Genomic DNA, 27,060 nt, shown 5'->3' on the forward strand with positions numbered 1-27,060 from the left:
AGTACAAATCTTATATGAACTTCCGGCTTAATATGAAAGTAAATTTGTTTGGACTGCTATCACTTTAACTCTTTTACACGATTGATTTTGGATGTAGTATTTGCTCAAAAGTTTTAATTTCCAAATATTGCTCGAATGTAGAACCACAACTTTTTCCGGAGATGACCGTGAAAGGGGGAATCAGCTTGCTGAACTTTTTTGTCTTCAACTCTGAGTATGGACCAAGAGAAGGAGAGGTTTGTTAGTAAATGCCAGAAACTAGACAATACTCAGCTTTATGTCTGATAACTTTATTTGAAAAGTTATTTAAGTGTAATCTTTTTAATCCATTCACATGTGTATACATATTCTATTTCTTGGTGTGACCAAGGAGTCAAATAAAGATATAATATATAAATCCTTGATGTGATGTCCAACTTTAACCCTTTGACCGCCAGTTTTCCTGAAGAAATGTTTTCAGAAATGTTTTCCAAGCTGTTGTGTTCTATGATGTTTTGTCGTGCAATGATTGTATGACGTTACAATGCTGTCTTGGAGAAGAGGCATCAAGAGGGTGGATGAATACCATGCACTTGTTTCCCATTACCATTTTTTTAATTTCCCTTCATTGGAAGTCTGAAAATATTTACAGGGCAGCTAAGCTAAACATTAAACATTAAAAAATCAATAAAAGAAATGTGAACGTAAATGAACAAAAAGCAAATGACACTGTCGACAGGAAAGGATCTTTTGAAAGAAATAAAATAAATGAATAAAAAATGATGCTGCCTCACTGTACCTACATTTGTAGTAGACTTTTAAATTATATTATACATTTAATATATTATTTTTAAAATAACATAATATGGGCAGTGAGTACTATCAGACCAAAATGATTTCATGAACATTACAATGCTTGTCACCTGATACATGTAAAAATAATATTTTATTTAGTTTTCATCCAATTGGCTTTCCATTTAATGAAAGGTTTATGAGCTTCAAAATATATGACCACTTCTATCAAAAATCTCCCTTTGCAGACATCCATGGCCATAATTTTACTGCAATGTACATACATTCACATGTAATGCAGAATAAGAGGACTTCTAGCGCAAAGAAAACATTAGAAGACAGATATGTTACATGCATGGCGAGTCCTACCCATCACACCATTTTTTTATTTAATTTTTTTTTTGTGGGGAGGGGGTATAGCTAGCAAATTAAGAAAGCTTTTGACAGGTTTTAAAATTTACATTATCTTACAATTGATTAAATTTCCAAAGATTTAACCATTTTTTTATTTTTTTTTTTTTTGGTCGAGCACTTCACTTTTTTGTTTTAGCAAAAAGTGTGATTATTTGGTTAGGGGCAGTTAAGTTTGACAAAAATAAATGTACAATGGTTAAAAAACGTATCATTTCTAATTGCTATCACTTCATTTGTGTCATGTTTTTATAGAATTGACGTACATTGTTAATCTTATCGAATGAAGTGAAGTAAGTTATGATCTGTGTTTGGAACTCTATATTGGCCATTCTTTTTTGAATTAAAAAAATTTAGATAATAAGTTGAAAATTCAAGATAAAAAAAGAGTGGCCGATATCTGTGTAATCATTGGTGTTATTTTTTATTTTATTTTATCACTTTAAATCCTGACTCAACAAGACTGGAACCACCTTATCCATCCATTATTATCTTGGCTCCCAATGGATGGGTTTGTTTCAAAATTTGGTGTAGCTTTATTAAATGGAGCAAACATTGTAAATGATTTTGGTTGATCTCCAATATAAGCTTCCTGTTCAAGTTTGGCATGCCTAGAACAAAACAACTCCCTTTTATTTTTTTTATTTTTTTTTTTTGGATGAAAGCAATAGGACCAGACATGTGGCCTTCAGTTCCATAGAAAAAGTGATAATAGAAAAAATATGTCAAAAATAAAAAATCAAACATTTATTTCAAGCAACTGCTACAAATCGAATAACGGCTCAATTGCAGTCTTAAAAGACAAACAATTGATTGAGGTTCATGTCAGCCAAGGATCATATTTAAATTCATGAATGTACACTGTATATTGAATTCATGTAACTTCTTGACTAGCCCTAAAGGGGTACATGTATATAAGTATTTCATAAAGATAATATTTTACCATAAAATGTGTTAATTGTATTCTAACCAGTACATATAACAGCATCAGAGAGAAACTTGTTGACATTAAGCCTGCCAGTCATTCAGCCAAGTAAATAATAAAATATATATAATAAAATGACTGATGAACTACCAAAACTTTCCTTTATGGACCCTCCCCTTTTTGCCTCTTAATGTCATGTTTCTTCGTCACAAAGGCCTTGCTACTGTGATACCAAGGAAATAACAAGTGTTTGACGGGCCTATGCATCAGCCCTCTGGCACTGAAAGGAGCACTACTTTGGGTCAATGAGCAGCCCTGTAACACAGAACTTGTTAAGATATAGTGCATTTGGCAAAATACAAAGAATACACAAATAGGTGTCATTAGAACCCTTCCCTTAGTCATATACACTTGTAAACACTCAGTGAGACACAATGAGTATATTCTGCTCACACAGCTGATAGAGGATAAACATTTTGTATTTTGGAAAGACAGTCTGCATCTAATAAAATAGATAACTTCAAGGGATCATTGGTGGTCTTCGGTCTTAAAAATTCACTCCAAAAAAAAAACAAAAATCAACCATTCCTTTCATCAATTTTACTTGAAATAATCGTTTAAGTTATGAAAATATTGATACTTTATATGATGTTCTGTGGCATATGAGACAGAAAAAATTCATGCATTAAAGCACCCCCATTTGGAGTTATCTGCTCATATTTCAGTGCAGATTGGTTCATGGGATTTTAGGGTTATGGAGGTACTTTGCTGTTCTACAACTCAATAACTATTAACTAATGAGCTGTCTTAGATAGTTAATTGGACTGTTGACAAGAATTAAAATTTTCTATTATTTCATAGGTATTTGGATCAACATTGTACACATGGGTTTAAGGGACAATTTATATCTCCTTCTTGATTGTCTATTTTTAAAAACACTTAAAGTACAATGTACTTCACCAGGTAATGGTCATTCAAGCAAGGAAAGATCAACATTATCCCCTGAAGTTAACTCTTTTTCCTGCTATAAATACCTTAACATTCATTGAAATATATATTCAAAAGTTGTACAATGCAAGTTTCTAGTATACTCAGGGTTCAGTTTAGACTGCTTTATTTCAGTATACATATATTTATATACTTACAGGAAGAAAAAAAAATAATGTACTATTATCCAAAAAATACAGACATAGATACAAAGATAAAACAAATTGGATTATGTGAAGCTATATGCAAGTTTACAGAGTAAGTATCTTATAGATAATATTATATAACTACCAGTACATACTTTTATATTTTTTAAAGAATAAAATAATTTGAATTAAGCATTGAATAAAGGAACAACATTTACAGGTCTGAAGTCTAAAGTCAAGAAAACCAAGACAGGAATAGCAAAAGCAGTGGCAGATCCAGAACTCCTCAAGAATGGGGATGCCAATTAGTTTAGGGTCCCACTCTCCTGATTTTCAGTTTTTTCTATATAGTTACAATAAACCAACTTTTTGAGCATAAGAGGAAGGGGCCCCTTGATGGAAGGACCAATTGCCTCTTCCGCTTGAGTCTATCAATTAAAGAGCAGAAAGCACTTCAAGAAAGCTTTACATATAGAAATCGAACATGGAATATACAATTCTAACTTTCTGGAAACTGAGAGCATGAGCAGTGTACACACATTGGTATAAAACTCACTTCAAACTTAAAATACTGGTTGTTTTTGTACACTCTTCATTACTTTTTGTAATATTTCCTTTAATTTGCTGGTAAATTCTGTTAATTACAGAATTTCTACATTTAAATTATGTCCATATTAATATATGTATGTCAATAAGGCTTTTAATTCTTGAAATCAGAAAGGATAAAGAATGAAGAATGATTAAAATTTGTGAAAAATATTTTCAGGACATTCTCAGATAAGCCATGCCAAAGTTTACATACACAGAAGACCAGACAGTTGTTTCTTGAACCTGAAACAAATTTCTGGATTATAATGGTAAATGGTGAAAGTTTAATAGGAGGTCATTGTTTGAACTTGGTTGAATGATTTTTACAGAAGTTATGGCCCTTGGACAGAAAATTTCAGTGAATTAAAGTTTGAAATGCATCTTTTTTTACATGGGGACGTTTGAACCCTGTTCTTTTATTTGAGTACAAATAGCTTTGTTCCTCAAAGGCAAAGCCTTAATCATATTATACATACTGTGAAAGTACATTAATTTGTTGATACCAATTTTCATGGATCAGGGGAGAAACACAAGTTCATGGATTCTTGAATTCATGGTTTTGAAGTTTTCAGTGTACACATTAATGAGAATCTATTATTCATTGGGAACCAAATTTCGTGGTTTGACCTACCCACAAAAACCATGTTAACTGGTACCCCACAAACAATAGTACTTTCACAGTATAAGTGATCAAGTGAGATATACTGCTTTCTGCAAAATATGAATTACCACAAATATGATAGTTAACTATCTCAAGTTGAAGTATAATGTAAATGAAGAATTGACCGTAGGTGATTAAATTATAAAATTATAAAATTATAGAAATATTAAATGAAGGGAAAACATTATCTGGTGATTAAAAGAGTCATGTACATCCTGGAGAAGGAGGGAATATGTTTTATGGCTACTCTTACATAAAAAGGGTGATTAATTATGTTATGGAAAACAAATTTATTTAACCTATGTTTAAAAAAACTTGCAAAAGAATTATTATAAGAGTTGCAAAAATTTGAAAATAAGATTAATATCAAAGTTGTATTGATCACTAAGATTACTTTAAAGGAGGTTTAAGAACTAACAAAGGCACTACATTGTATATACTTTCAGACTGTAAGTGTACCATTTACAGAGAAAACAAAAGATAGCCAACCTATTGTAGAATACAAGGAAGAAGATCTACAAGATTGTGTTTTTGAGGCCTTACTTAAACAAGCTTATCGGATGTTTCAGGTAGAGAAGGTTTTAACTTTTGATGTTATGTGAAAAATTATGAAGTGCCAGTATTATGATAAAAAATTTGTTGATATTGATGTCCACATACATACCTATTAACCTTATGAACAGTTCATGTTGGAGTTTCTCCCCACTGACACTGTCTTATGTGGGAGTGTATGTAAAAACCAATTTTGTATGTAAAAATTCAATTATTTAGTATTTTTCACAGAAAATATAATATTTAAAGCAGAAACCATGAGGTAGGTTCTTAATTTTTCATTGATTTTGGTGGAGTCTCCCCCGAATGTGGGAGGGTTAACAGGTATGCCACATTGCTAGGCATACATAATTTGAATAACATATGAACCCCAAGACTGTTTACCAAATGTTTAAATCATGAGATAATAAACTACGCTTCATTACCCCTATGACAAAATTAATCCTTTGTTTTTATTTTAATTGCACATGCCTGTGGCTGCATTTAAAGGAGGCATGACACAAATTTTTTTTTTAATTTTTGGTTTTTTTTATTCAACCATTGCTAGAAATTCATAATTATATGTATTGTTGATTAGAAAAAAAAATAAAGTATCAAGTTGTTTCATCATAACATGATAAATATCTAGCAAATATTTGTATTCATGATCAATTTCATTTTAAACAGAATCACTGTAATACCTTATTGTTTGCTGTCATTTCTTCAGTTATTTAATGGAACATTTGAGTACATCCTGTCCAAGAATGGAGATGTACAGTGCTTGAAACAAAGACTAGAACATTTCTATAGCAGGGTAAGATCTCACTATTTTGCTTTATCAGATAAGGTGGTCTGAATATGATTTGTCTATGACTCTCTAGGTTTGGTGGTTTAGCCATAGTGGATGTTAAATGGTCAAATATTCTGAAGAAATCATAGACAAAAGGTTTTGTAACCCATAAAACTTTAATATTACAAAGTAGCAACTTCCTTTATTAAATCAACATCTTAACGAACTCATCATGGCTCATTTCATTTGATGTTAAAATTAAATTAAATGAGTTAATATTATACAGTTATTAAATGGGTTGGATGCAATAGACCAGAATATTTGTCCTGAGGTACTGAGAATGATCAACGGCCGAGTGCAAGAGAACACTTGATCATTCTCAGTACCAAAGGTCTATAGCATCCAACCCATTTAATAACTTTTTATTACCTAATTTGTCTATGAGATATAATAAAGAATGGAAATGGGGAATATGTCAAAGAGACAACCATTCAACCAGGAATAGGAAATTGACTGCTCCATGTTTACAAATTGGCAGACGAGAGTCACATGTACGTTTTTACACACAAGTTTTTTGTGTGTAAATTCCAATTCAATGAAGCGCTTAAAAAAAAGTTCAACCAATCAAAAGGCTTAGATAAAGGTCATTATGGGGTCAATGCAATAGATCGCCCTGTCCTGAATAAATTTTGAAAATAGAGAAAAATATGTGTATATTTAATAAACAAGATAAAACCTTATAATGAGTTAATATTTTGCTATTTTCACTTTTCACTCATTATGAAACATTAATTCTAAATTTGTACTCAGAGAAAAATAAAGTCTTAAACATATCTTTTCTTGTGACATAAATTTTAAAGACAACTTTTTTTTTTTTAATTTTAGCCAACATAAACTTTTTGAATTTTTTTAGTCATCACACAACTTATTATGCATTGATGTTTCACAAGAATCCTGTAATCTTTGTTCATTACAAATTACCATAAAGATCATTTAATTAGACTAACTATACTGTAATATTACTGGTTGTATTTATGAATTTATACCCATAGCATTTTAAGGACATTGTATCTGTATTACCTGGACAGATTGTTTTCATAAAATTTTTAAGTATTTGTCACATACATTGTTCAAGTTTGAATGTATGGAACTTGTTAATTTTCAGTATCTGCAAACATTAAAACCCCAGTTTTGTGATATACTTGAGATGTTCTGTGGGATACATTTCATGCCATTAGACAAGAATACCTTCCTTCGAGTACAATGTTTTATTAACTTATTAGAAGCTCAGTTCTCAGCAGTCAAATATACAGCATTTTTATATAATGACCAACTTGTCTGGTAAGTAGATAAAAACAATATTTAAGAATAGTCTTTTTATCTTTAAGAACACTGAAACTTGAACTCAAGGATACTGTCTCTATTTGAAAAGACCATTATTTGATCTTTGCATTACTGGTTTTGCGTAGACATTTTTTAACAGAATCTTAGAAAAATGAGGTTTTTGACAGAGTTATCTGCCCTTGAAATGTTCATTTTCAGTGCTTTTCAATGAAATTGTAACTCAAAGGTCCAGCATGATATGGAAAATTCTTGTCTGTTTTCCTTAATTCTGATGGTGCAAATAGTCAAATTACACTATCAAAATGATGATTTTTTTCATACCATGTTTCACACACTGTCTGATTCTTACAGTGACTGACAATTAATATGCATATTTGCGGGTGCTTATTTTTTTTTTAGTAATTACTGATTGTTAAATTTATGAAAATAAATACATCTTGAAAAAAAAGCATTTGAAAAACAGCCAAAATAAACCTTCTCAACTTTAATTTTTGCAATTCTTTTTTAAAGTTGACCTACTTTACATATCAGGTTATTTTATAAGGGTAATGGCCCATGAATTTCTTATGAAGGAATATAGTATTCTTTAACATTAGCATTGACATGTTTTGATTTATTTTTTGTATGACAGGAGTGGTTTAGAACAAGAAGATATGAGAATCATGTACCGATACCTAACCACCAGTTTGTTCCCTACACATTTAGAACAAGAATTACAAGGCAGCACAACCCTCTCCCCAGCTCGGGTCCAGGGCAGTATACATTATGGAAAGTAAGTGTTTTCCTTGCTCAGCTGCAAGGCAGTAAGTGTGTCTCCATTTTGGATATAGGGTAGTATACATTATGAAAAGTAAGTGTGTCTCAGGCCTCAGTATAAGGCAGTATACATTATAATAAGTAAGTTTGTTTCCAGCTTGGGTATAGGCAGGGGCAGCTCTGGCTTCCAAAATTCTGTCACCAGAAAAATCACCAACTGCTAATTTTTTTTACCAATTTTCAGAAATTAGAGCCAAAATAGGTGCCAAAAAAAATTATTTTAATTTAAAAATTTAAAATTATTTCTATCAATGGCTTTATATTACTATGCTCATATAGTCCCTGATTTTAAAACATGTTGACCTTTGTGCTTTGTGGTCTAACTAATTTACCATAAAATATTACTTGCTTTTTCTTTATAAATTTTCAACAAATTAGATTATTTTTTCGAGTGATAAAATTTCTAGCAAACTAACATGGACCATTAATTGTGTCCCTCCTTAATTATCACTTGTTCTCCTGTACTCCTGCTTGATATCTGAATATTATGAATTAATGCCTTCAGTATTTCCTTGGTTAGATTTTGGTAATTCCTATTCTATTTGTTTACAGAATTTCTTGGCAAAAAGTGTAAAGAAATGTAATTTATTTTCTTATATCAATTCTTGCATTTCGAAGTGTTTAGACACTTCCTGATGAAATAATCATTGTTAATTGGATTTAATTTATTCTGTTATAAGGTAAATCTGTTTCTAAATGTATCATATGGTATATGCTATAGGGCAGTATATATATTATGAAAAGTTTACAAGTGAGTTTCCAGCTTGGGTATATGGCAGTACATGGATATACAATGTATTATGAAAAGTAAATGTGTCTCGAGCTTGGATGAAGGAGAGTATATACTAGGTATTATGAAAAGTAATTGTGTCTCCAGCTTGGGTAAAGGAGAATGTATACCAGGTATTATGAAAAGTAAGTGTGCCTCCAGTTTGAATATAAGGCATTATATAATAAGCAAAGTGTGTTTTCAGCCAGGGTATACATATTCAGTATATATTATGAAAAGTAAGTATGTTTCCAGATCTGGCATAGGGCAGTATACATTATGAAAGCCAGACAAAGGGTTGTCTTGTCTCATTTTTTAAATGGTTGTAACTAATATCTGTTATAAGCAAAGAATACACTGAAAACGAAAGAGATCATATCAAGTGGATACAGCAAATAAGGTTGGGTTTGAGTCTAGGGGGTCTCTTTTTGACACTAAGTTCTTGATTGTTTTGATTTCAAACGAAGGAGGAAATGCATGTCTGGCACTTCTGTTTTTTATCCTCCCTAGGACCCAAGATCATATTTTCATGTTATGTAATAATAAAAAAATAAACTACCACAATTCAATAAACAATCTGTCATTTGTCTCATGCTTACCAGAAACAATTATGTGCAAAAGTGCGGAATTGGACTGAACAACACTTATCTTACATTATGGATGAGGAATGTGGAAACATGTCTTGATTTCAATATCTAGTTTGATCATAATACATGCATTACATGCATGTGCAGTAAAGTATTGGTTGAATTGCCATGTTTTGTGATCTCTGTGAGTAAGTTATTACAGAGAGCAGTAAACAATTTCTTTTTATAATCACCTTTGTTCGAAGTTAATAACTGTTTTGTTTTATTTTCATAAAATCGCTACTAATAGAACCCATGTCTCCCCATGTTATTCAGTAGTTCTCAGCATGACATTACCTTAGTTCTTCAAAAATATTAAATTCTATAAACTACCTGTCTACTCACAATATTGGGTGAGAAAACCATGACAGTATCAGCTTGAAAATTGGTGATCGCTGAAGGTCGGAATATACAGGATCCTTGAATACTTGTTTGCAGGATAACACAAGTTTCATTGTATGTCAGAGTGATTGAACTAATCAGGAAGTTAATTTAAAAAGTTCATGTTGTACAGAATGATACATCAACTCGTAATATAATGATACATGTATGTCGAAAGTTTCAAGGATTCCCTCCTCAATGATAATTTATCTTGAAAAAAAATTCAATATCAAAACAATTAACAAATGGAAGTAACACACAATCATACTACATTAGAATATGAAAAAAAATTGTAATAGAAAATAACTGATATAAACTGGTCCTTGTTGAACTTTAACAGCTGAGAAGCTAAAGACGAGATCAGTGCGGTACAATCAATAATCAGTTTTGTACTGTTTTTCTTCTTTGACATTATGATGGCACATAGTTACCGCTATGCGGCATTCACTTAATGAATCTTCACGTTAAGTTTTAGTTTTTGTAATTATTAAGCTCAACAGTCAGATGTTTTTATCAAGTACTAAAAGTTATTTATTTTAGTTGTATCCTAGTGTCATTAATTAAATATAAAGATTTTCAAGTTTATTAAGTTTTTTAGTTTTTTTTTTCAAAACACTATTATAAGTTTATGGTTGTTCATGGTTGATCAATGTTTGTTTAAATTTTTTTTTTAATTTATCATGATCAAAAATCAATAAAGTTATGACAGTTTTACAAACTATTAAAACTATGCCTTTGAAAACAAGTCCCTTCAGACTACAACAGAAAATTATTAATAACTAGTATTCGTTCATAGATTTATAACAGGACCACCAGACATTAAAGATGAACAGAATCTTGGTAAAATACCTAGAGTCTATTTAAATACATCAGAAGAAAATGAGGAATGTTATTTACTGGTGTACAGAGCCCATAATGCCAGTGTTTGTATGTTAATTAATGGTAAGTTATCTCAGTGGATCACATCTCTTACTTGTTGCCTCAAATATATTAAATACATCTAAAAAACAACCAGCTATTTAAATTTATCCTGAAACATCTGTGATGTAGATATTTTTTTACTGCTTATATAGGGAAAAAACGCTAGTGTCTTGCAATTTTTTTCCATTGTGCATTTCAAGTAAATTGCAATCTTTACAAACACTTATTTCTGGAGATAACTGTTATGAGGTATAAATACTTGGATGATACAATAAAATTTGTGCATTTTTTTTCTTTGTGTGCTTCACCTTTTACACATTTTGCCTGATTCTTAGACAGAGAAGTATTTTTATTGTAAACCTTTAAAATACAATAGCTATATGTTTACTGTAGGTGTGTAAATGCATTGCATATTCCATTGCAAACAAAATTTCAGATGGTACCGATATATCTGTAGATTGTAAGCCGTCTGAAAACCCTTGTCTGCAACTGTTATATTTTGTGCTGGATTCTCGTGAAATCCTATGCTGTCAAGTTGAAATCAAGTCAAAAGCTTTTTTTAAATGCAGTGTACTATATTGAGATATGCATGTTGTTCAGAATTTAGGTTTTTACAATTTTTGTAAAAGATCTGGTTATGGGCTAGGCATCCCATATTTGCACCAGAGGACACCTTTTTTTTATTATTTTATTTTATTTATTTATTTTTTTTTTTTTATTATTTTATATATTATTTATTGTTTTCCTATTTCAGTGTCTGTAACATTGACCTTTGACCTTTGCCAAAAATTAGATGCTTTCTTAGGACCACAGTTAACACAACTAGCATCAGATATTGGTGAACAGTACTCTAAAAGACTCAGTGCCAGGTAAGATATCGTTCTGTAGATTCTCTGTTTATTTGTATTTTAGAAGAAATAATGCATTTGTGCAAATTGCATTTTTACAGGTATCATATGATCCACATAAATCTTTATGTCTGCACTTTTAGTCATCAGGGTCATTTATTTCTCTCACAGTCTGGTGTACATCTGTCCAGTAATTTTTTTGGCACAAAGTATCAAAAACCTCATAAGAACAATTTGAATTTTTGTGTGCAGCCTCAGTTTGATGGGTTGTACTAAGTGTATTGGACTCAACCCCCTGTTTCATCAAAATGATTTGAAATTCAAATTTGAATTGTGTTAGAAAACTTTCAATCTTTTGCTCCAACTCAGTATGATTGATTATTTTGTGTGTAAAAATTTTAGCTCTGTGCCATATCCACCTGCTGTTTAATTTTCCTTTTAATTCAGGGATGGCATGGCATTGGTGTCCAATGCACATGTTTCTTCTAGTTTAAAATGTTCTTGTGCACCAAAGTGCAAAGCCTATTTGAACCAATTTATCTGCTCACATACCAGTATGGCAGTAAATCAATTTTAAAATAGCGGATTTTAGTGGTCAGGAGAAAAGTGCTGTCTAACTGAATTGTCTGTTGGTTGTTGAAAATGTAATAAAAAGAAACTTAAGCTATTAGAAAGTTAAGTCACATGGTACAAGATCTGTATGTGCTCACTTAATTTGAAAAAATAAATTAATGAGGTGTTTCATCATTTTAATATATGGACAAAGCCTGCTCATAAATGGAAATAAATTGGTAATTTGTAGACCACTTGAAAAATTTCCATCATGTTTTGATATCCAGATGACATCATAACAGCCCTCACAGAATTAGAAAAATAAAAGTATGTTATTTAGTATTTAAATTGCTTTGATGAAGTAAATTGCTGAGCTGGAAGTATGCTTAGAACATAGTAATTTTATGAAGGCAAGCTCTAGTTTGACTCCTACCACTGTAAAGCTAACTCAAAACTGGATGTTAATAATTTGAGACTTAATGCATTTTTTGTTAGGTATGAATTTCATTCACTGGTTTTATTTGATCATATTCATGGATGTTACCTTACCCATACATAATATTACAATAAGGAAGGAGATGAATCCCAGTAATTTTGATGAGTGGTTCCTTTTTCAAGATGGGTTCTCAAGTCCAAACTAAAATAAAAAGTATTAGTGAAGAAATGCATGTGGACCTTCAAGGTCTGAAACTATGTCTAACCTCCGAAATTCACTCTAGATGTTGCAGCTAGCCCTCTCAGAAATTGCAATATCTTGCAAAGTTGGGTAAATGTGAATGTTTTAGGTGCTATTATTTAATGGATAAACCACATTAGATATGAATAATGTCAGAAAGGCCTGTCTGTAGTAGTTAGTAAGAGAGGAACGAATGATTGCCCTTTTGTGGAGCTTGGTGGATCTATTGGAAAAAATTGTACAGTAATTTTTGTGTGGGCATGTGTCAAAGTTCTTCAAACTTTTATAAAAAAAGATAAACATTGAAATGCAAAACTTGTGTCAAAGTCATCTGATAAATTAAAATGAATCATACTTGCTTCATGAAGTTTTGGTTTAGTTTTTTTGTCCAAGACTTTTGCTTAATATTATTTTCCCGACATATTAGTTCAAGAATTATAGATTATCAGATTCACAAACAATTATTTAAACCTTTCAGGATTAAAGAAACCAATAGGTAAACAATGTTCATGTAAATGTGCTTTGAACATAGTGGTTATATTATGTAAAGGTTTGTATATATTTAGCTGGTTAGCAGATTGACTTGCATGTATTAGGCTTATGATTAAGTAAATGTGACCATATATAACATGCTTAAAAATGCTTTTTATTTGTATTTTATTTAAAGATAATCCTTTGATTCAAGGGGAATAACCTATGTATTGCCTATAATTAATTAAAGCTTTTTACTAAGCACCATGTCTCAGTAAGTGTCATTTTTAAATTCCCAAATTGTAAGGACACATTATTTTGTCCTGTACAGGGGCTGTGTTACTCCTACGTAAGAGGTTGGAATTCCTTTTCACCATAAAGTCAAAAAAAGATTTTGTTGACACTACACAGAGCAACTGTAGTCATCCTTTTATATGGTTTGTGTTTGCTAAACTGGTCTCATCTAATGGTATGTATTGTGGATGTTGCCTCCAGAGAGTTCAACTGGTCTCATCCAGTGATTGGGATTGTGTTTGTTTACTCTAGAATGCTTAACTGGTCTTAACCTTTTTTAGTTGTTGTGTTTGTTGACTCATGGACAAAATATCTGGTCTCATCCAATTATAGGGGTTGTGTGTTGTTTACCCTAAAGAGCTTAACTGGTTTCATACTATTTTGGGTGTTTGTGTTTGTTGACCCATGGACAAAACAGCTGGTCTCATCTAATTATTGGGGTTGTGTTTGTTAACCGTGAGAGTTTAACTTGTCTCATCTAATTATTGGGGTTGTGTTTATTAACCGTGAGAGTTTAACTTGTCTCATCTAATCATTGAGGTTGTGTTTCTTGACCGTGAGAGTTCAACCTGTCTCATCCAATGATTGGGGTTGTGTTTTTTAATCATGAGAATTCAGCTTGTCTAATCCAATTATTGCGGTTGTGTTTGTTAACTGTGAGAATTCAGCTTTTCTCAGCAAATGATTTCAGTTGTGTTTCTTTACCCTAGAGAGCTCAACTGGTCTCAACCTATTTTGAATGTTGTGTTTGTTGACCCATAGACAAAACAGCTGATCTCATCCATTGATTGGAATCGTGTTTGTTGACCTTAGACATAATAACTGATCTCATCCATTGATTGGAATCGTGTTTGTTGACCTTAGACTGGTGTTGTAATGTTTAACTTAATAGATCAACTGGTCTTTTTCATTATTGTATTTTTATTTTTCATTGTTGCTGTTTTTTCTTCTTTTGTTCATTCAATGTTTTTTTTTAATTCTTTTGCTTTGAATTGCTACAAACACTAGGAGTGTATTGCACTCATTGGCAATTATGGTGGTGATCTAGCTCTATGCTTGGTCTCCATGTTTTAAAGGTTATAATAAATGAGACTTAACAGTTGTAACTGTAAATGGTTGTTATTTTGGTACAGTACCTGAGTAGCAGTATGAAAAAAATATCAGACAGGAGAGGATTCATGCATGCATGTAAAATTATATAGATTGTACATGGAAATGCCACTTTGTAAAAGATATCATTCTTGATTTGGTTGATTTTGAGTGTGAGATGAATGTAAGGCTTTCACCAAAATACACATCTGTATGCAGAAATGCCTATACGTAGATTATATGTAGATTGAAAAAGCATCCTTAGTTACATGAGTTTTTCTGCAATATAGGTTCATTGGCAATGTCCGTATTTTATATGTATTGATACTTAAGTCTGACCTGATTTATGCCAAAAAGTAGAAGTGGTCATTTTTAAAAGATAATCTCTTTTAGCATCGTCTGTGCATTATTGATTCAATCTATGAGTCAGCAATTGTACACTGATTTTAAAAGTAATATGTGTATTGAAACTAGCTCTTTTGACAGAAGTTCATGTTCCTTTTATTTTTAAATGGCATAAAAATAATATTATATAAACTACAACTACTATGAATTTAATAAGTGCCGATAGTGTCTTGACTTTTCTATTTTATTACACTTTAAACATTCACTGAAATAAAAAACACAAAATAAAGTTAGATTTGAACTTTCATAAGCATTATTAGATATTTTACAAATTAAAAACCAATATACTTTCAGCAGTGACCCACCTTACAGATACATCTATTTTAACCACATGAACTTAGCTCAGAAAACAACAGTACACACAGAGAATAAAAAAGTGCCATCTGTAAACATTCCTCAGGACACCTTAAGATTAATCAGTGACATTAGTTCTGATATGGCAAGGTATGTAACAGAATAGATCAGTTATGACAAGGTATTTTACCAGAGTGGTCAGTTAGGACAAGGTATTTTACCAGAGTGGTCGGTTAGGACAAGGTATTTAACCAGAGTGATCAGTTAGGATAAGGTATTTTACCCGAGTGGTCAGTTATGACAAGGTATTTTACCAGATTGATTAGTTATGACAATGGAAAAAAGACTGGATATAGTGAAATGCAACCAATGCACCAGCATATAACAATCCAAAAAAATATAAGTACTTTCAAGGTATGTTACAATATTGATAAGTGAGATTAGAACAAAGTATGTTACAGGGTTGATCAATTGTAGTAAGGTATGTTACAGGATTCATCAATTGTAGCAACATATCTTACATGATTAATCAATTGCAGCAAGGTATATTACAGGGTTGATTAGTTATAGCAAGGTATATTACAGGGTTGATCAATTGTAGCGACATATGCTACCGGGTTGATCAATGGCATTAAGCCTGATATTTTATGATGCAAGGATTGTACATGCTACAGTGGTTTAAACAGAAGGGACGTTGTTTGAGGACTTTTCTAAATGTTATTGCTTTTTAGGCTACTACTGGCTTTAGCCGAAAGGGACTTTAGATTTGCACTCCATCTGTCCGTCCTTCCGTCTATAAGTCCAGAAAAAAAAATTGAAGTTTTTCCCCACTTTTTTTTAAAAGCTTGCTGATATTGAGTGGATTTTTGGTATGTCATTTAACCTTGATGAGTTACAGATCAAGTGTACGTTTCGTTCCACTTCACTGATTCTTGTTCGAGTTATGGCCCTTGATCTTTGAAAAAGGATGACGGTCCATAAGGCCTTGTTCTGCCTACTGAAATAATTGGTAAAAAAAAATAACTTCAATTCGGAAGAAAACTAAGTAATAATGTAATACATATTGTAAATTTTCAATTTTATGCATTCAGTTTGTGATTTAAAGAGTAACAATACAGAAAGGAATGCACAAAAACTGCCTGGAAGGCTATTCTTTAAATAAAATAGCATTTTTTCACTGTTCTGCCTCTTATTTTATAGTGAGATCCAGCGTTACCCAAAAAAAGATTGAAACTGAAAGTGTGCATTTAAAAATTCTTTCTACAGGAAAAAGGACTTTTTGGTTGACGCTGGATCTCTATGTGAATTTAACAAAAAAAACCATCAAAAATCACGCTTAAAATCGCTTCTAAAATGACTAAGTCGTACTTTACCTGTACATGTATCATGTGACCTACCTTACTGTCACATGATTAAGCACCTGGCCACCCGTGTAATATACACTGAAATCCTAATTATACTGTAGCAAGTGATGTAGATGTATTTATTAAAGAGCTTTTTTCTCACCTTTATGCAAAGAATGAAATAAAGTCGAATTTTGATATAGCCACTGCTATGAAGATGCATGCATGTAAGTGAATGCATTCATATACTTTGAACAGCGTTACTGTCCTTTGCGTGGGATTTTTTTCTATGGATTTAATATTTGAATACAATAGTTTTCAATACTTTTTTGCCCATATATCCGTATAAATCTCATCGAAAAAAGATTGTTCTACATTATGATTTTACTTTTGCGTCGAACGTTGTACAAACATGAGAGGCTTTAAATAAGCTTCTATAAGCATTAGTGTATAGAAACAGGTAACACGCTGTCTAAAGATAATTTTGTTTGTGATAAATGCTGAAACGCATTTTAATTCCTTAGGCGATCTGGCAAAGTTGGAAACACTGTTATAATATCAAGCGCGAATAAAACTTTTTACTCGCTCCTGTTTTTATTTGAAAGTAGAAAAATCAAAAACTGTTTGCTTTGTTTGCCTGTAAAAAGATCCAGGCTCTGGGTATCTATCTATCGCAATGATTAAGCACAGTTCTTTATAACAAAGTTCTTCAAACACAGCTTTCTTTATCCAGGAAAAAATGTTCAATACATATACATTTAAAATGTGCACACATCAAACATGTCCTTATATGTATTCAATATTGCAAATTTAATTTATACAAAATGCTGGTAAATTGTACGCAACTTGGTGTGTATAAAATCCTGTTGCTTAAGTTTCTAGTATATAAAGTCAATATTCCAACATTTCTTTCATATTTAGTGTACACCTACGCCAAAAAACATGTAAACACTTAAAATACCTGTATTTATATCAAAAGTGTTACCTAAGGAAGTACTTTGATGCACCGCTCAGGAGGAGCATGGATGTACATGTAATTCCTTCATGTTCATGTGTAAATATCTGTGTTTAATGGCCTACATGTAGTTTTAGTATTTTTTATAACTGGTCATATATGAGATCTGTGCGGTCCGGCATGTCATGCGAATTTTTGTCTGATGTTCAGCTTTTTGTAGTCTTTTCGAATATTTAATGCAAATTTTATAGCGTCTCTATTTTATGTGAATGAAGTTGTCTTTTATTTTAGTCAGCTGCAACCTGTGTTACGTTTGTATTCATTCCATGTCTCCAAAATTTTGTTATCCGCCTCTTGAAAATATTGAGAGGAAAAAAACAGGCGTGTCAGAGGTGGTGGATTGGATGGGGTGCGACAATGCCTTTTACATGTAGGTTGTCAGGTAAAATAAGCATGACCGTGAACTATCTAATGTCTTGTGGTATGAATATCCATAAGCTTTCATGCATTTTAGCGGAGATATGGTTCACATTGATGTTAATGTTCGGAAAACTCTACAAAAGGAGACCCTCCGTTATTTTTATACGAAATTGAAGTGTGTTACATCTGGGCTTCTTAACTTCCCAGTTTCATCCCCATTATTTTGACTGATGAATACCGAAAATTTCAAAAGCGACAGGATTTAAGCTCCCACCAGGAGACGGACAAGATTGTTGGAGATTATGGAATGTATGAGGAAATGTCAGGAGGCTCCAGCCAAAAACGGCCGATAGCGGGAGATTTAATACCTATATAGATGCATTTATTTCTAACTTTCCAACATTAATTTAGCATTATTTGTAATCATTAATTCTAATAAAAAAATGTTTCATTTTTATTTTTCTCTTTTATATATTTTAAAGCTTTGCAAATATTATAGAAATTGTTGATTTAACTAAAAGTGTTGATAAATTTATCAAAAATGATTTGTGCATGTACAGGCTTATTTTGTTTCAGCTCAGAAAAATTTTAACACATTGCTCAGGGGTCTGTCTGTCTGTCTGTCTGTCTGTAGTTAAGCACGAGAAAGATTAGTGACATTTAACTGGTTATGATGATATATTGTCACTCATGCAGTGTTATCATGTAGTTGAGGAGGAAACAGTAGCACGTAATTTGTATATTTGCCTCATCTCTGTTGATTCTGTTTTCAGCGGAACATATTCTGAGACTCGATGACTTTAATTTTAATTACTTCGGGCACTGAAGATAAATTAATGTATATGCCTCCTTAATTTGAAGCTTCAAAGCTCAATTCATGTGCAGACAAAAAAAAACGCTACATAAAACATTTGTCTGGCTAATTCTAGAATGCAAAACTATGAAATATTAACATTACACGTATGATATGGTAACATATTGTGTTTAATTGATAAACACACACACACAGATCAACACAACAGATGAGAAAAATTGATACATCATACTTGTATCACCAGGTTTTCCTCTGTATCTTGTTACAATATATGTCTAACAGATTGTGTAAAACATAACACTAAGGTGTAGTTGTTTTTTACTTTATTCAACATATACTGATTGAATTTGCATACAACTTTGTTTGTTTCTTTTATAAACAGAAATAATTTTTTTCTTATTATTTTATTAACAATAAAAATGAAATAATTTTTTTTAATTTAAAAAAAATGAGCCAACTTTGAGTTTAATAAAGGGAGATAATTTCATTTCTTCTTGTAGGCGCTACAGAGCCTTATGTACCCTCATCCTTTACCAAAATTTAAGTTTTCCATACTTTTTTCTAAATGCTTGCAGATATTTGAGCTGATTTTTGGTATATGAGTGAACCTTGACAAGTTACAGATCAAGTTCACATTTCGTTTTGCTCCGCTGATTTTTGTCCAAGTTATGGCCCTTGAATTAACCATAATTTAAGTTTTCCACGCTTCTTTTTAAAATGCTTGCAGATATTGGGCTGATTTTTGGTATGTGTGTCTACCTTGATCAGTTACAGATCAAGTTTCAATATCATTCTGCTTTGCTGATTTTTCCAAAGTTTTAAAATCAAGGTCATTTCCTCAGTCTGTCATTCATACTTGATGATGCACATAGTATTTGGGTCTGTAGCCGGTAGGGGACTATGTACGGTTTTGTAATACTCTCAAAATGCTTGTTTCTGTTAAAATTTAACATTTTGATACCCCACTCAACGAAGTTGCGAAGAGTATAATGTTTTTGATCCGTCCGTCTGTCAGTCCGTCAGTCCATCTTCAGTTTTCTAGACTTTTTTTCTAAACGCTTGCAGATATTGACATGATTTTTGGGATATAAGTTCACCATGATAAGTTACAGGTCAAGATCAACTTTCAATTGGCTACAATGATTTTTATCGAAATTACAGGCCTTGAACTTAAGAAAATTCACAGAAATAACAGTTTTCAGGACTTATTTTCTAAACGCTTCTAGATATTGACATGATTTTTTATATAAAGGTCACCATGATTAGTTATAGGTAAAGTTTAAGTTTCATTCTGCTCTGATGATTTTTACCGAAATTACGGGCCCTGAACTTAACAAAATTCACAGAAAAAAGCGTTTTCCAGACTTTTTTGCTAAATGCTTGCAGATATTAACATGATTTTTTGGTATATAAATTCACCATAATAAGTTGCAGGTTATGTTTATGTTTTGTTCCGCTCTGATGATTTTTACCGAAATTACAGGCCTTGAACTTTATAAAATTTATAGAAATAACAGTTTTCCAGACTTTTTTTTCTCAGAACCCTTGCAGATATTGACATGATTTTTAGTATTTAAATTCATCATGATGAATTACAGGACAAGGCTGTAGTTGGTTCTGCTCTAATGATTTTTACCAATATTTTGGGCTTTGAAATGGCTAAATTCACAGAAATAACCGTTTTTCTGGCTTTTTTTTTCTAAATGCTTGCAGATTATGACATGATTTTTGGTATATAAATTCACCATGATAAGTTATAGGTCAAGTATACGTTTTGTTCCCCTACAATGATATTTACTTTGGATTAACTAAAACTCAAAGAAATCACAGTCTGGAGTTTTAAACTACCATTCTGAGTAACAGAAGTTAGTTAGAAGATAAAGGTCTAAAGCCTAAAAAAGCACTTTTAGTCCTTTTTTATCGGGATCCTTCTACTTGTATATCTGTTATGAAGAAATTTACTTTAGTATTCAACATTGGGACACGTGGGGTATGTGAGCATGCTCACCAAGGTTCTTTAATTACATTTTTATTTTTTCTTATAACTATAAAACATATATGATATAGAGAGTAGCTTTTCAATTATGCAGAAAAAGTAAGGGATACAATCCATTCTGGAGCACTGAATTAGATAACTATCTAAAACCATAGACGCATTACAAGTGGTCAGTTATAGATATTTTTCGTTGTGAAGAAATTTGTATAATTCTTCAGTTCAATGATGTAAATTTGATTGAGAGGTGTATTAGACAACTTGTCTTATATTTTTTTTGGCAGAAATGGAGAAGATGGAGAAACAATAGTAAAAACTGCTTCAGACAATTGGGTTGTTGGTAAACGATCAGACCAAAGAGAATTTTATGTTGTAATCAACCAGAAAAATGCTAATCTAATTGAAATAAATGGTAAGATTCATGAAGAATTATTCATCTGTATAGTTTTTTTTCATCAATTATCTGACATTTAGTTTTCTTGTATGCATTACTGATATTGGGGGAGTGTAATGAAGGGTGATAAAGGGAGATATTAGATTGTGTGTGCCAGCTGAGAACATACATTTTTCCTTTATTGAACTTAACCTAGAAATCTTCTTGCTCATTCACATCTTTAAACATCATTTCAACTAAGTTTTATCATTTATTTTCATTTAGAGAAAAAAAATATCATCCTTTCTTTTTTTAAGAATTCTGTCATAACATATCTAGTTTATACCTTACAACTTGCAAATTATATTTGAAGGGAGGGTATATATCCTCACCTAACGAGTTTGTGGTATTTAGAATCACCTTGTCTGTCTATCAGTCAGTCTGAATTTCATCACAATTATTTTGGCTCTGCATGAATGGATTGATTTCAAATTTGGTGTATGGCTTTATATTGATGGGGCATACATTGAAACCAGCTCTTGTAATTTGTCCACTACATTCCTGCATTCAGTGTTGTAACAGTTGAGAAGGATGCTGTCTAATATCAACTTCCTGAGTAGGGTATACCTAGCAAGATAATGCATGCAACTTTATGTTGGTTTCACTATGTCCATCCAGTGGTTCCCTTTTCATCAGTCTTCGTTCCATGTAAGTGGAACTTTTAAATGATTTTGATGAAACTTTATTCAAAGGTTGGATAACATGTGTAAATGGGATTGAATTAAGCAAGTTTGGATGATTGCAAAGGACGATTTAAGCAATTTAGAGGTTGTAATTTAACATCACTGTTCCTACCTAGGCCAGATGGAAACAGTGGATTTGAGAGAGGTTACAATATTTCTAGTTTATTCTTGTACCTCCTCTTTTTTAGTAACTCTGCTAACATTTATAACTTTGTTGTTGTTTTTTTTTTCAGAGGAAGTGAAGAGGTTGTGTGCCAGTCATTTCAACAGTATTTTCTTCTTGGATTAGATGATCAATGAATTTGACCATGTATTAATACATTTTTTGTATTTAAAGTAGTAACTTATTTCTGTGAGATACTCAGTGCAATAAATATGTATTTTATCCCTTTTAGTCGTTTAAGCCAAAGACAGATATAACTTTAGGTTTCACACTACTCTTCAATCAATATAATTTTAGAAGGTAAGCAAAAAAGTCCTGCACGAATTTTAGTGCATTTGTTTTATGTTGCTGTAAAAAATGTGCATCAAACATGTATAACCAGAGAATCATATTTTATTTATTTATACATTAAATGGTCACTGTAACTTACTGAATTAATAGAAATATGGGTTCTGTGTGTAGACCCCCTTTTTATACCACTGCAATTTTTTTCTATTGAATAATGATATCATCCTGTTGTTGGTGGCGGCAGTGGCCTTGCCATTGTAGGCCCAATCTGTTCATTTGTTTTTTTTTATAATAACTTTAATCAAACTTATCCTATCTTTTTGAAATTTAAACAGAGTTCCTTGGGTTATGGCAGAAAAAAAAATTTGGAAGATTTTGCCCTACCCTCAGGGGGGAAATAGATGTTGTCATTAGAATTGATAGAAAAAATTATTGTTAATCTGATTTTGATGATTTACCGGTAGATGTCAATGTGTTTGTTTTGAAATTCTGTTATGAAAGTTATTACGTGACAAACTTGATCGGTTTTGGCATTTAAGGGGTATGAAATTGGGCTGCACCCCAAAAAAATCAACTTTTTTATTTTTGATCTGATTTCAGATATCTCTTCTTTTCCAGTTATAAGGGGCCAAAGTGGCCATGGCTCAGAAAATGAAGTTTCTTTTTTTTTTGTCTGATTTTGAAAAAAATGAATTAATTAGATTTGTCATGAAAATCTCTGTCTGTGTTTTTTAAACCAGATTTTAGGTATCAAGTTTTCTAGTTATAAGGCACCATAATAGGTCACACCCAAAAAATAAAAATCAACCTTTTGGGGGTCCAATTTTGAATAGTTTTTATTGGTTTCCACACGACAGTCTCTGCCTGTGTTTTTCTATCAGAATAACATTTCTTACATTTTTTGTCATATAGATTGTAGGCAAAAGTTTTTTATTAGTACCCTTAAAACAGAACAAAGTTTTCACCTTTTGAATTTCCAATTTTGTGCTATGTTGTGTCCATACCAGTTGTTTTGTTCATAAAGAACTAGAAGTCCCTATGCTTAAGTGTGCCAAAAACTAATACATGTACTAGTATTCTGTTCACATTGGTCCCAAGTGAGCAGAGTTCACCGTACTGAAGGTGTATCATGCTGCACTCCGCAAATGCTGAAAAATTCCTGTTCTATTTTTTTAGCACATTGATTTCTAAAAGTCAGTGTCACACTATGAAGTAGTAACCTCATACATGATATTTTCATGGCTATTAATGTATACATACTGCACTAGATGATATATAGTCTTCTTCAGATTAAACTTGGGTAGAAGCTCCATCACACATTGTATGTGGTGCAGTTAGCATAGGAACCTATGGAAATTGACATAAGTGGACTAAGTAAGGTCAAGTCCTTCTTAAAGCAGTTCATGCATTTTTTTTCTTTTTACTGAGTCATTTGGGTTATCTGAAATTTTCTGATTTTTTAAGGTAAAGAACACATCCTTGTATGCACTTTAGAATCAACATCTTTCAAGGGATTTTTTTTGTCAAACTTATTTCATGCTTAGTCCTGAGAACACTGAATCTTTATGGCTTTAAGGTAAATGTAAAGGTCACAAGTTCATAGTTTTTTTAAGGTTACATCTTTTTTTACCTGGATTAACAGGATCCATGGTCATTGGTGATGAACAGGATCCATGTTCATCCTTGAATTAGAGGATCCATGGCCATCCTTGATTAACAGGATAGAACTTTACCCAACAGAATCAGTGCATATTTTGTCCTCCTTACAATTTGAAATCCTATTGGTCTTAGGTAATTGAAGGTCAATGTCATATTGTTTACCCTCATATGCCCCCACCACGTTTTCACACTACAATTCAAAAACACTTGCACAAATTAAATTGAAACTTTGAGAAAGAGAAAGTGTATATAGCTATAGTGCGAAGCTCCCTTTGATTTTTTTTAATTCAAACTTTTCGTTTTTGAGTGATGGAAATGTATTCTTAAACAGGGTAGGTGTTTTCCATTTTTTCACAACTCAAAAACGCTTCCAACAGTTAAAATGAAATTATGGGAAAGCCTATATGTCTAAAGTGATGAAGTATTTTATGTTATTGAAAAATTCCAATTTTCCGTTTTTTTTTTGTTTTTGTTTTTTGTTTTTTTTTTTGGGGGGGTGGGGGGTACAGGAATTTATTCATAACATAGGGGGTCAAGTTTTTGCACAATAAGTGACAAAAGCTTGCACCAATTAAAATGGAACTTTGGTAAGGTGTATATATTTAAAGTGGAACACTTCCTTTAACTTAATTCCAATTAGTTAATTAACTTTAGTTCCATTTTTTTTTATTTGGAAACGCAGCTACTAGTGTGATACGTCAGAATTTTAGCGATGGTATTTGATTTGAATAAGGATGGTGAAACCAATCCTTTTTGTACGTATAAACCTTCAATAGGCACATCTTTCATGTGGAGGAGCATTATCTGTGTCTCCTAGATACAAAAATATTTCTAGAGTAGTCCTACCTTCGCAACAAAAGCAAAGGTGTGCAAAATTGTTCGGGTAACATAGAACTACCAGGCTCTGCTTTCCTCATGCTTTAGAGAGACTTAGCATTTTTTTCTCGTCTAAAGTTTACATTGGTATTGTGCTGAATGATGTTGACAATAGAATATTAAAATTAAACATCTATCTAAAAGAACACAACCGCGGTTATGATATTACCGTGAATACAAAATAAAATAACTTCTTTCATCTTTCTTGGGGAAATAAAAGTCGGATTGTTGCTGTTCCTACCTTGTTACGTTTGATTATGCACAGCACATTTACCGTTGGTTCTTCCGTTATTGTTGTTTTTGTTTATTCGTGCCTTGTTGCTAGTTTCCGAATTGCTTAGTTTTTTTTTACTCCCAAAGCAAATAAAACTTAGTGGAAATAAACATTTTAGTTTCGGGTTTTTTATATCGTGATTCTGGGATTATTTAACAAAGATCATCAATTATTGAAATCAATATAGACCTCCTAAGGAGTTTGCTTATAAATTATTAGACCATCTTACAATTAACGTTAACTAAATAAATGCCATTCATTTGCATGTTCAGCTTTGATTTTGATTTTTAATGTGTTTTATTGGAATTTGCTGTTGGTCGCTGTCTTGGTTATGAATAATTGTACTCCATATTTGTAAAAATCTGGAGATGCATTTTCATTGTCCTCCGTATTGAAACGGAAGTTATTTCGTATGCACCTTATTCTCTGGCTCATTTAGACTTAGATTTTTTCCGCTAAAACCGTTTCTAATATTACCTAATAGATACTGGATTACAAAAGTTCGTGCAGTGAGTTAGACCATTGGTTTGTGGCGTGACGATCGTAGAACTTTGTGACGTTAACGTCAGTGACAACTACAGTAGATACAACGGGATAAGATAGACGAGATTACTATTCTGAAGAAAATGGTTACTTAGATGTGTGAAAATCATAGATTATGTCCGGTAGGGATTCGGCCACTGCTCGGGAATTTCTTAAATTGGCTGATACCCTGGTCGACCGCGGATATCGACTTGGGCCAAAAATCGGTGAGGGAACATATGCAAAAGTACGCGTTTGCGAACGGAGCGACGATGGTAAAATAATGGCTGTGAAAATAGTAGACCTCAAAAAAGTTTCAAGAGACTATTTAGATAAGTTTTTACCCAGAGAACTGAATGTTATTCAAAGAGTGAACCATAAACACATCCTGAATACACATAAAATCATCAAAACTGGTGATATGATTTTTATGATATTGGATTATGCTGAAAGAGGAGACCTTTTGTGCCATATACGAGAAAACGGACCTGTTTCTGATAAAGACGCCAGAAGGATGTTTAAACAGATAGTCAGTGCCGTTGAATATCTACATCGTGATACAAATATTGCACACAGAGACCTGAAATGTGAAAACATTCTAATCATGAAAGATAAGTCAGTAGTTATTAGCGATTTTGGTTTTGCCAGACCTTTAGAAGTGAGTGATCCACACAAAGGAAAGTGTATGAGTGAGACATACTGCGGTAGTCCGTCTTATTGTTCTCCGGAGGTGTTACGTGGGGTACCTTACGATCCTAAAATGAATGATGTATGGAGTTTGGGAGTCCTCCTTTATGTCATGGTATCTGGTACCATGCCATTTGATGATAGCAATATGAACAAAATGATTCAACACCAAGTTAGAGGTAAATTGAAATATCCTCCTAAAGTGGATAAGAAAATACAGCCGGACTGCAAAGCCTTGATTTCACAACTTCTGGAACCTCAGGTTGGCAATCGTCTAACTATTGACGGTATACTTCAGTCCACGTGGCTATCCAAATAAAACAATATTTTATTTACTCTGATGTATATTTTTCATTTGTTTTAAACCTTTGACTTTCTTTTTCGGATCTTGTTGACGTGAAGATCGATAATGCTACCAAGAAGGGAACAAAAATGAAACTTTAAAATAGAATGAATGCTATAGTTAAAGAGTACAATTAGATTAATTCAATTTTCTGCCATTCTAGTATTAGTGTAGTTTGTTATGTATCCTGAAAAAAAAAACGATTGCAGCTAAAGCGGAATATGTGTTTAACGTGGGGTCTGTAATTTAAATTTAGTGTCTATGCATTGTTTTGTTAAAGAAATACGATCATTTTCAAAGTATTTTCTTGA

At 32.1% G+C, this 27,060-nt stretch overlaps 2 protein-coding genes across 5 annotated transcripts; both read left to right on the forward strand.

Moving 5' to 3' along the window:
• Positions 1 to 20: 20 nt before the first annotated feature.
• LOC148619353 (vacuolar fusion protein CCZ1 homolog) lies at positions 21 to 22,322 on the forward strand. 4 transcript variants are annotated; one of them, XM_088579160.1, is made up of 13 exons: positions 21 to 236; positions 3,255 to 3,352; positions 4,007 to 4,097; positions 4,936 to 5,058; positions 5,748 to 5,834; positions 6,976 to 7,151; positions 7,786 to 7,926; positions 10,543 to 10,688; positions 11,422 to 11,536; positions 13,222 to 13,239; positions 15,297 to 15,446; positions 21,106 to 21,233; positions 22,171 to 22,322. In XM_088579160.1, exons 1-13 carry the CDS (start codon positions 162 to 164, stop codon positions 22,224 to 22,226), a joined length of 1,404 nt encoding a protein of 467 aa, XP_088435286.1. In that variant the 5' UTR covers positions 21 to 161; the 3' UTR covers positions 22,227 to 22,322. The 4 variants fall into 4 exon arrangements, with proteins under 4 accessions (XP_088435286.1, XP_088435287.1, XP_088435288.1 ...); XM_088579161.1 differs by having other exon boundaries at positions 15,300 to 15,446; XM_088579162.1 differs by lacking the exon at positions 13,222 to 13,239.
• Positions 22,323 to 25,732: 3,410 nt separating this feature from the next.
• On the forward strand, positions 25,733 to 26,747 carry LOC148619354 (testis-specific serine/threonine-protein kinase 1-like). The gene has a single exon (XM_088579168.1). It carries the CDS (start codon positions 25,856 to 25,858, stop codon positions 26,723 to 26,725), a length of 870 nt encoding a protein of 289 aa, XP_088435294.1. The 5' UTR covers positions 25,733 to 25,855; the 3' UTR covers positions 26,726 to 26,747.
• Positions 26,748 to 27,060: the final 313 nt, after the last annotated feature.

Source organism: Perna viridis, chromosome 4, assembly GCF_037379345.1.
Source record: "Perna viridis isolate PV_CMFRI_1.1 ecotype Kerala chromosome 4, ASM3737934v1, whole genome shotgun sequence".
Classification (NCBI taxonomy): Eukaryota; Metazoa; Mollusca; class Bivalvia; order Mytilida; family Mytilidae; genus Perna; species Perna viridis.